The sequence below is a fragment of the Pyxicephalus adspersus genome, chromosome 6 (genome assembly GCF_032062135.1).
Source record: "Pyxicephalus adspersus chromosome 6, UCB_Pads_2.0, whole genome shotgun sequence".
In the NCBI taxonomy this organism is placed as follows: Eukaryota; Metazoa; Chordata; class Amphibia; order Anura; family Pyxicephalidae; genus Pyxicephalus; species Pyxicephalus adspersus.
Window position 1 is genome coordinate 49,190,740 of NC_092863.1, and position 11,308 is coordinate 49,202,047.

Consider the following 11,308-nt stretch of genomic DNA (forward strand, 5'->3'; position numbering starts at 1 on the left):
TAAACAAATGGTAAATCTATAGGGTAATGCTCAGGCACATTTAACATTCTATATGAATAGTATTACAAAGGACCTGCCTGGTAATGTCTATGCTAATGAAAATATGTCAATCAACTGGGCCTTATATTTAAACAAAAATGTCCAGGAAACTACACAAATGTACAGCTAGCAATAAAAGTGTTTTCCTTTAAAAAGGCAAGTGTTAGGGGAAGAACTCCCTTCTCTTTGCAAACTGAGGTTACAGAATATAGAAAGACCAAGCCATAGGGGATAAATAGTTCAAAGCAGAGTCACTTTTAGTGATTAGGATTGGCTCAGTTTTAAGTCAAGGTGATTTGTATGTCATTTATATGAAAGTTTTCTGCAGCTCATTGACCATCTTTAATTTAAAGAAATCAGTTTGGCAATGGATTATATAACCAACTGGTATAAGCAGAGACTTCACTTACATGAACATTTGTGCATTTCTTGTCATATCCCAATGGCAGATATGCATCTAGCCTACACAAAGGACCAGTGATAACAAAACACATTGGCAGACTCATTCACCATGGAAGCATCCATCAGTTTAGCCTCTCCAGGTTTTAGCAGATCTTGGGTCACGAAAGTATAACAGTACAGGATGGTAAATAAGCACATGTTGGAAAAAATTTAACATGTCACCGGTTTTCATAGGGAATGTCAATAGTATGTTCCTTAGCGTTAGGAAAACATTTCATTTTAGTGACACCTAAAGAGTATTTCCAAATGTCTTTACACAACCTTTGACCAATATTTACACATTTTCCTGTGTAGGATGCCAGGTTATGCAGGGTATCCTACCCTGCCTGCGATGGAGTGGGGGCAGGTGAGTATAAATAATAATAATAAAAAAAAAAATGCAATGAGGTTTATTTTATTGTAGGAGAGACATAACCTCTCCTGGCAATAAAGGGCCTGACTGGCTGCACTCTGTTTTATATTCCACTTTAAGTAAAAAAAAATATACCTCTGTTGGTCTGCTCACCATATTAATGCCGTTATCAGCTTTGAAAGTCCCACAGCAAGATTTTTTGGCTAGTGTGCAACATAACCTAGGGTCACACAAAGGCCACACCTACTTCATGTCAAATAAATACAGCACCACACAGCTATCCACTCTGAAATAATGCAGTGACATTTATTTTATGGGAATTAAAAGTTATCTGGAAATTATATTCATATTAAACTATATTTTGGGTGTTGCATTTGTGTCACGAGAGCACTCAAAAACTGCATTATGTGTCATTTCTGCTTTTGCCAACAGTTCTACTTTAAATGTAAACCATGTATATTACCCTTACCCAACATATTAAAGAAACAAGCTTCAAAAAGCAGCAAGTGAGCAAAAAGTTAAAGATGGAACCCCCGTGTTTATATCATGATAGCAATCAGGTCAACATTTAAAAGGAAATTTGGAAAACATATCCTACAGTACTGTTTCTGTAGAATTAGAATAGATGGGTTAACCCATACACACACATAAATTAGCTTTGGGCACCCATAACCCTACTGCCAGTTCCCTAGTTGTCCTTCCTTAAGTACTAACCACTACATACCAGGATGCTTTGGCCAATTTCTCAGTCACTCAGATCCTTGCGTTTACCCACTTTTTTTCTGCTTTCAATACATCACCTTTAAGAACTGTCTGTTCACTTGCTGCCCAATATTTCCTACCCCTTGACAGGTGCTATTGTAACAATATACAGTAATCGTTCAGGTAATTCACACTTCTACACTATATAGCCAGCAAGATCACTTCTTCAAGATACTTCTTGCTAACCAACAGTGTTTTATGGTTTACCTCTCCCTGATAAATGGGCAGAGTGTATAGCTCAGAACCATTGACAGGTAAATAGGCTAGATGTAAGGTGTGACATATAAAGAAACCATGTTGAACCAGAAAATGTCACTTACCTGGTTATGCAGTGTTAAAGATGTATGTAGTACATGAAGCATGCCAAAACAAGCAAACATACAAGCAAAACCAGATAGAAAACACTAAACAATTTTCTAGAAAAAAAAATGATTATATACAACTGGTGCTTAGAAAAAAAAATTCTCACTTTACAAAGACAGAACAAACAAAAACGTATTAATACCTTTAATACAAAATGTACAAAAGTAAAGAGGCAAAAAATTGAAAAAATATATAAACAAGTGTGTGCCACTAAATCCCATATATACCCAGGCATGCTGTTAACAATAAAAGTGATCAATATACACAGATATGTATTAATTTGATTTGATTGTATATAACGAAAGAATTCTGTTAACAACTTGAAACTTGACACATAAACAAATGTGTGTTAGCTTAATTGTTGTTTATAATGAGTTTACAATATTTAGTCCTTACAAATTTCTAGAACTTCATCCTTGAAAAAAAAAAAAATGACCAAGCTACTGAACCTGTTGGCAGGCAATGACACACTGAACAAAGTTAACAGGATTACTTTACTTTATAAAGCATAAGCAGCATGCATTTGTCTTCCTTCAGGTGCCTAGGCTTCCAGAGCAAAATTCAATTTGCTGAGAATGTGACATTACTTTGGCCTGCCAATTGGTTGTTCTTGCAGCAAAGCCAGCTTTGTGAGTAGGATGAGCAAAAAGTCATGTGTTCTCCCATACCTGGAAGAAGGGAAGAAGCAGGATCAGAAAGAATTGCCAGGGGAGACACACAGAAAGGTATGCACATAGTAGTTACACTTCACAGAGTTAAGTGATTTAGTTATTTTTGCTAGTGTGGGTTCAGTTTAAACATCATGCATTTTCTGTAATAACCCCTGGGAATATAACTTTAATATTGTAACAAGATGCAAAATTACATACCCACATCAATCTCCTCATCTGACTCCGAAGATGGGTCAGGCCACAAAATTTCCCCAGTCCAAACCAGTGGACTGCACCCACCCACATCCACATCAGATGATGAAGATGGTATATTTAGCCCCTGCTCAAGAAGTTCCTCCAGATCATTTACTTGTTCTGCATTTTCATTATCACTTATAATATCAGGATTCATATCTTTTACAATTTCCCAACTAAGGCCATTCTTTATTTTCCTTAGTTTCACTTTTTCCACTTCATGAACTAGGTGCACTTTTGTGCAAGTGTATATACCTCCTAATTTATCAGCAGTGCTGCTATGGGGAGATGTCATGTTCGCTTCAAAATCATTTAAGCAATCAAGCATTGGATCCTTTTTAGGAACAGTATCCTTTTGTACCTCTGTGGGATCTGACTCTACCTTGTTTAAAACTTCCAAACCTGTACATAGACTAGAACAACTTACAGAAGGATCTGCTATACCAAAATATTTATCTTTATTAGCAACCACTTTGTTGTCAATACCTATACATGCCAGTAATGCTTCTGAATCTCCAGCCCCTTCCCACTTTGGACTTTTAGTATACAACTCTTCCAGTTCCCTTATTAAATGTTCAGTAGGGTTTAAGTCTTCTGACCTTATTTGAAAGACATCACTTTGTACATTGGTCAATTGTGAGCCACTTGAAACATCTTCTACCATGATTAAACCTGCAAGACCTCCAGAAGTGCATTCCCCTGTCTTCTCTGTTTTTGCTATATCAGTCATGTTCTCCGACAGCTTTCCCCTGGGAGATGTGGACATTTCAATAACTGGTGAAACCCCAACTTTTGCACCTCTGTTTAATTTTCTTCTTTTCATAACTGCATTACCTGGTGTGTCATGTATTTCTTGCTTTTCCTCTTCATCTTTGACCTGGTCTACTAAACTCTCAGGGCAGCTTTGATTTTGTTCAGACATCGTGCCAAGACTGTTTTGGTTGGACAAGCCTTCTGGTGATTTATACAGTCTCTTCACTACAGGTTTAATATGCATGTTTTCATTTTCCACAGTCTCCAGCAAATTCTGATTATTTGGTATGGTTTCATCCAAGTTCTGGGTGCAAAATATATTGTCTGGCTTATGTGGGCTACACAAATCATTGTTCACACTGCCCGGCTCAAATGGTTTACTTTCTTCATGTGCATGGACTTCATCTTTCATCAACTCTGTACCACTATCCTGTAGATCATTCACAACATCATACGTTTGTTTCCTGCTCTGGAGGCAACCCCTATTTAACCTTCTACCAGTCTCAGGCCTTACAATTCGACCACCTTCCAGCCTCAATTCATCTAGCACTGGTATCTTTAATTTTTGTGCTGCTTTGAGAACTCCGTAGGCATCTGCAGGAGGTACCACCAATTCTGAAGTATACATGTAACTCACAAGAGGAAGCAGGTAGTGCTTGGGAATTCCACTAACATTTAGGATACGCCTATCCAAGAATCCTGATCCTCCAGAGCTAGCTTTTGTATTTGACCCTTCAGCAGGACAATTAAGAAGTTTGGCTAGATATGGACTGCATGCTGCAACTACACAAGCATGAACATGCAAACCATCATCTACAAAAAAAAAAAGAAAAAGAAAACATTTACAAATTATTTTTACATTTCCCTATTTCGAATGACATTTTTTTAAAAACATACACATAACCTTAATTCAATTACATTCAGTTAGCTATAGAATACTACTGATCAGAAGGTGTGCTGATTTGTAAGGCTGGATCAGATCTAAAGAAACCTGAGGGAATTGCAAAGCTGATCAAATTATACCATTTTTTGGATGTGGCTAGATCAGATGTATTGCCAAATATTAAACAAAGGTGCACAAGCTGCATCACATGTGCAACTGATGAAATGCATACATTGCAATCAGAATTTAGATTGCTATCAAGAAAGAAATAGGACTGAAATATTAGATTGATTAGTTTAGCACAAAATTGGCAGCAGCTATACATTACATGTGTGTAACAGGTGTGTGTAACAGGTGTAAGTGCTTTCTCAGCTTAATTGATTTCCAAGGGTGGGCAAACCGCTTTATAGAGTGGTAGCCCATCCAGCCTTTGATCAGACACATACCAATCAGCAGTGACAGTTCTAAATGATCCCAACGTTTAAAAGGAGATATGTTTTCCACTGTTCCTAAAACATTTTAGGTAAAATCTTAGAGATTGCTGAAGCACTTGTTTTGACATTTTTTGATACAGCACTAAGACATTGAAAATGCAGTGGGGCTTCTCCCTAACATATCATGGGTAAATGTACTTTAAGATCCAGTAGTAGCTATTGTTGCATTGTAGGGAATGATGTCAGTGCCTGCCACTGTCCCTTGGAATGACATAGAGAAGACTGAAGGTGCCCAGTCACACAGTAGAGAGGAGCTAGTTGGAGCAGAAAATAAGGTAAATAAAAGTGATTCTCCCAGACCTAAATGAGAATAAAACCTTTGCAACCCATGTGAGGTTAGACACAGAGCAGGAGTATTTTGTTTTTCTGGAGTTAGGCTTTAAGGAAAATAATTGAGGACAGTCTTATATCATGCAATTTTCCAATTCAATTAGCCATGATGTAAATCATACCATAAGTACTGAAGCTCCTGTTTTTTCTTTGTAGGGTGGTCACTGAGCAAATCCCCTATATTAAAACGTTTTTTTCATCTCAAGTGACCAAGCCATTGAAATAGGAACTAAACTCATTGCTGGGCGGTGAGCTTCTGCCATAATCAGCAAATATCACTTACCTGTGTGCAGCCGCCCAGCAGAGATGACAGTTCCACATTGCTATCTCTGCTGCTGCTTCTACGGCTAACTTTTGGGAAATTGCAGATCATCTTTGGCCATTTGATGGCCACTGATAATGTACCTCCTGCTTACGCACATTGTGTCCAGGCAGCTCACTCTGTGTGCTGCACCACTGATCTCTACACTAAACACATGTACCATACAGTATAGAGCTAAAACAAAAAGATACCAGGAACCAGGGCTTTATTTTTTTAAGAAAAGAGACATTGCATTTTTCTTTTGCCAAATAGCCCTATCTCCTTGTGAGTTTGATTTTTGAGTTTAGGTAATTACCCAGATGTTATTAATACACAGTGCTCAACCCAGAATTTTTTTTAAGCCGGGTGGGAAGAAATTGTAGGTGGGTGGCAGCCCCTGTATTGTGACCAAACTCTTTAGTAACCACCCAAAAACAGCCGGGTGGGTGGTGAAAAGAGCCGGGTGGTGCGCCCAGCTAAAAGGGTCTGGGGAGAACCCTGAATATATATACCAATACATGCTTTGGCCCAGTCTAGCATAAAGCCATTATTAGGCAAGCTTTATTTAAAGGTAGGTTAAAATACTTGCTTTTTTAAGAGTAACATAGGTCAATATCAACTGAAGGTTTAAAAGCTCAATTCCAGGTATTAAGATATGTACCTCTTCCCCTCTCTCACTACCCAGCCCCAGTCAATCACACTGCATTATTTAAAAAAAAACAGACCAGGCCCGACTCTTCTCTTCTTGCCTTTTTGCTGTGGATGTCTAATATCTGAGTCATCACAAGGTCCTTTATGAAGATACAGGTAGTCCCTGAGTTAGGAATATTTTACATACGGACATCCCCTAGATATGAACAATGCTTGCCTGCTCACTGTGCAGGACAAGGCTTAGAGGGGGGCATTTTGCATGACTTGCAGAAGAAATCTTTTGCTAAACACAGCTGAAGTTGTAGGTGATCTCTTATGCAACCTCTTGTAACTTTTTAATGACCAAAGCAAACTCTGCAGTTTTGCATATCAAAGCACAGCTTGCTCCAGAAGTTAATGAATGTCTAGGTCCCTATGTCTCCATAGAGTTTATTATTTTTTTTCCTTGCTTTATTTGTGATTAACTTACAGTGAGGATTTTTTACAGTAACTCACACAACCCTGCCTAAAAATATGTTGAGACAAACATCTGTCCTAATTGGATTTATTAAAATAATGTACCTGTTCCGGCTTACATACAAATTCAACTTAAGAACAAATCCACATCCAACAAAGCCACAAATCCCCTATCTCATATGTAACCTGGGGAGGTACAAGCAATTGTTTGTTTTATCACTGAGCCACTGTGTGAAGTTGATCATTATATCAGTCAAAAGTCTTAAGCACTAATCAATATGTTAGCTCACAAAGGCTTGAGGTATCCATTTCACCCTGGTTGATCATAGATGAGACAACATTCATTACGTCAACCATATGAAAGGTCAAAAACAATATAAACATGATTATAGAGATTATATATTATACATATATGTATAAACAACAAACTAAGCTAAATCAACAAGTAACCTAAACCGGGGTGTCCAACTCATGTCATCAAGGGCGACAAAACAACTCTTTAAATCATTCCTCAATAAATGTATTGCTGTCTGCTAAAAATAAATATTAGATACTCTGGCAATTCCCCATCACCTCCTAACCTGAAAGGAAATATTAGGAAGCCTTTCAACAGACAAAACAAAATATCTACCAATGTTTTAATTGTTGTATGTGCCTTTCTGTCCTGGTGACAACTGCAACCTTTTATTTCCTATACGGATTTTACAATGTACAGGAGGTAAAAGAAAATGTACTTCTGTCAGTATCAGTGGGAGACTTTGCAGGCAGCCCAAACAAAGCAGCAGTCGGCACATTTCCAGAAGCGTCAGATTCTTGCATGACTTGTAAAAAATGGAAAAGGTAATTTCAAAATAAGATTTGTCTAAATTTACACTATAAACAAGATAAAAACTGGTAGAGGGTCTCTTTAAATTTTAATAAACTATGCCAAATATATCAACATACCATCACCCTGCAGAGTAACATCACAGAATACACCTTTTTCTTGTTGTTCATGAAGTTGCAGGAACACTGTCCGCAAAAGGCGTGGGTTACAATAAGACAGATGCCGACCTGTTGCCATTTCATTTTCTACAATGGAATAGAACATATAAATGTACAGTGATGAGAAAATCATTAAAATCATCTGCCTAATACTGTGTAGATCCCTTTTGTGCTGTCAAAACAGCCGTGGCTTGCTGAGTCGTGGGATCCACAAGATCTCTGAAGATGTCATATGGTATCTGGCACAAACACATTCCAACAGACTGTGGATTGCCATGTGGTGCACTTTAAAAGTGCAAAATTACCCCATTTGTCAACATTTAAAAGTCAATTCAAATAAATATACTGCTGAAATATTGCAATTCACATTTTGGGTTCAGTAAAACGCAAGCAACACTTTTGGGTTGAATAAAATACACCACAATCCTAAACCCATTTTTACTGCATTTCAAGTAACAATTCCATGGAGTTAAAGAGGATGGTTCATGCATCCAATGTGGATACAAATTTTCACACATGTGGATTGCTGTATAACAGGTGTGTGGAATGCAGTATAACACGTGCGTGGAATGTTGTATAACACATGTGTGAAACGTTGTATAACACGTGTGTGGAATGTTGTATAACACGTGTGTGGAATGTTGTATAACACGTGTGAAACGTTGTGTAACACGTGTGTGGAATGTTGTATAACATGTGTGTGGAATGTTGTATAACGTGTGTGAAACGTTGTGTAACACGTGGGTGGATTGTTGTACAACACGTGGGTGGATTGTTGTACAACACGTGGGTGGATTGTTGTACAACACGTGGGTGGATTGTTGTACAACACGTGGGTGGATTGTTGTATAACACGCGTGTGGATTGTTGTATAACACGCGTGTGGATTGTTGTATAACACGCGTGTGGATTGTTGTATACCATGTATGTGTGGATTGTTATATAACGTGTGTAGATTGCTGTATAACACGTGTGTGAAATGTGTAACACGTGCGTGGATTTTAGTATAACATGTATGTGTGGATTGCTGTATAACACGTGTGGATTGTTGTATACTATGTATGTGTGGATTGTTGTATAACACGCGTGTGGATTGTTGTATACTATGTATGTGTGGATTGTTATATAACGTGTGTAGATTGCTGTATAACACGTGTGTGAAATGTTGTGTAACACGTGCGTGGATTTTAGTATAACATGCGTATGGATTGCTGTATAACATGCGTGTGGATTGTTGTATAACACGTGTGTGAAATGTTTTGTAACATGTGCATGGATTGTTGAATAACACGTGCGTGGATTGCTGTGTAACACGGGTGTGGATTGTTGTGTAACACATGTGTGGACTGTTGTATAATATGTATGTGAAATGGTGCATGGATTCTTGAATAACACGTGCGTGGATTGCTGTATAACACGTGTGTGGATTGTTGTGTAACACGTGTGTGTGAGATGTTGTGTAACACGCGTGGATTGTTGTATACCATGTATGTGTGGATTGTTATATAACCTGTGTAGATTGCTGTATACCACGTGTGTGGATTGCTCTATAACACGTGCGTGGATTGTTGTATAACACGTGTGTGAAATGTTGTATAACACGTGTGTGAAATGTTGTATAACACGTGCGTGGATTGCTGTATAACACGTGCGTGGATTGCTGTATAACACGAGTGTGAAATGTTGTGTAACGCGTGTGTTGACTGTTGTATAACACATGTGTGGATTGTTTTATAACATGTATGTGTGGATTGCTGTATAACACGCGTGTGGATAGCTGTATAACACGTGTGGATTGTTGTATAACATGTATGTGTGGATTGTTAGATAACACACGTGTGGATTGATGTATACCATGTAGGTGTGGATTGCTGTATAACACGTGTGTAGACTGTTGTACAAAACGTGTGTGGATTGTTGTACAACACGTGTGTGTTGATTGTTGTGTAACACGTGTGTGGATTGTTGTATATTAGGTGTGTGGATTGTTATATACTGTGTGTAGATTGCTATATAACACGTGTATGGATTGCTGTATAACACGTGTGGATTGCTGTATAACATGTATGTGTGGATTGTTGTACAACACGTGTGTGAAATGTTGTGTAACAGGTGAGTGGATTTTAGTATAACATGCGTGTAGATTGTTGTATAACAAGTGTGTGAAATGCTGTGAAATGCTGTGTAACGCGTGCGTGGATTGTTGTATAACACGTGCGCGGATTGCTGTATAACACGTGTGTGTGAGATGTTGTGTAACACGTGTGTGAAATGTTGTGTAACATGTGCATGGATTTCAGTATAACACGTGTGTGGATTGTTGTATAACACATGTGTGGATTGCTGTATAACAAGTATGTGGGGATTGCTGTATAACACGTGTGGATTGCTGTATAACAAGTATGTGGGGATTGCTGTATAACACGTGTGGATTGTTGTATACCATGTATGTGTGGATTGCTGTATAACACGTGTGTGGATTGCAGCACGTTATATGATGAAGCCATGTCATGGCTTCTGTAATAATTCCTGACACACACTGAAAATATTCCCATGCTGATCCTATGGTATACCCCAGCACACATGGCCTGTATACTCCCGGTATTTGGGGTTCCCATTGGTTTAATATGCCTCAGACTCCTCCATGACAACTTTCCACAAACATTAAGGTGAACCATGACATTCCGATTGATTTGCAATACCCTTCAGATCAAACAATGCTATCCCCTCTTACACCCCGAAGTCTCTTTACACTACACAGACACACGTGACGTGCCCACACGGAATCTTGTGTCAGCCCGCTGTACCTGCTGTTCTCAGAGTTTATTGAGAAGATACCCCATGTGTACACGCCGTAACACCTCACGTCTCACGCCATAGAACGTCTCTCCCGATAGGCCGCGCAACACCTGGACAGCATGATCTTCTGAGCCCAGTAACAACCTGGAACTTGGAATCTGATTGGTTGATTCTGTCAGTACTTACGCGGTTGGTACGTGGTTGGTTATTGTGGGATTTTTTTCTGCCTATCACCATAGAGAAGTTAAAGCGGCGGGTATCACTGAAGGGGCGAATGCGCTCCTCACTTGGAAAGGGGCGGGGCATTGAGGAGCCAAAGCGGCGAGTTTCTGAGGTACTGCTATAACCCGGGAGATGGAACGGAAAGGTCGGCGTGAGGTGTTGCAGAACCACAGGGGATGGAACGGAAGGTCGGTGTTACCGTGCATGAAGTATTACACACAGCTATGCGAATATTACTATTTTAGTACCCTGTATATAGACCATAATATTATGGGCCCTTTCATACTTAGGTTGGCGCATAACAATCTGCACTACACGTAACCCATAACATACAGATAGTTCTGGCAGCAGTAACGTTCTAAAGCTTTCACAAAGTACGCCACAAGAGACTAAAATATCTCCCAACTGCTTCTTTTTACTGATAGGCCAGTTATGTACATTTGCATAAATCTGCATAAATTGGTTGCTGTGTGGATTACATAGAACAATTGTGCTGAGGCCATGGCCTATATGAGGGTCAAAGCGTTTCTATGTCCCCCTGCACCCTGCCAA

General features: G+C 38.9%; 1 protein-coding gene across 1 annotated transcript; it reads right to left on the reverse strand.

The window, feature by feature from the left end:
- Window positions 1-2,200: 2,200 nt before the first annotated feature.
- On the reverse strand, window positions 2,201-10,608 carry BTBD18 (BTB domain containing 18). Its single transcript, XM_072413774.1, has 3 exons — window positions 10,543-10,608; window positions 7,697-7,822; window positions 2,201-4,449 (listed from the first exon to the last, which is right to left on the reverse strand). The coding sequence occupies exons 2-3, from the start codon at window positions 7,812-7,814 to the stop codon at window positions 2,840-2,842; spliced, it is 1,728 nt and encodes a 575-aa protein (XP_072269875.1). The 5' UTR covers window positions 7,815-7,822; window positions 10,543-10,608; the 3' UTR covers window positions 2,201-2,839.
- Window positions 10,609-11,308: the final 700 nt, after the last annotated feature.

Bases quoted from the DNA above. Each gene is read 5' to 3' on its own strand.
- BTBD18 (XM_072413774.1), bottom strand. From the start codon at position 7,814: ATGGCAACAGGTCGGCATCTGTCTTATTGTAACCCACGCCTTTTGCGG. The intron at 4,450-7,696 runs GTATGTTGATAT...TTTTTTTTGTAG, and splicing joins TGTTACTCTGCAGGGTGATG to ATGATGGTTTGCATGTTCAT.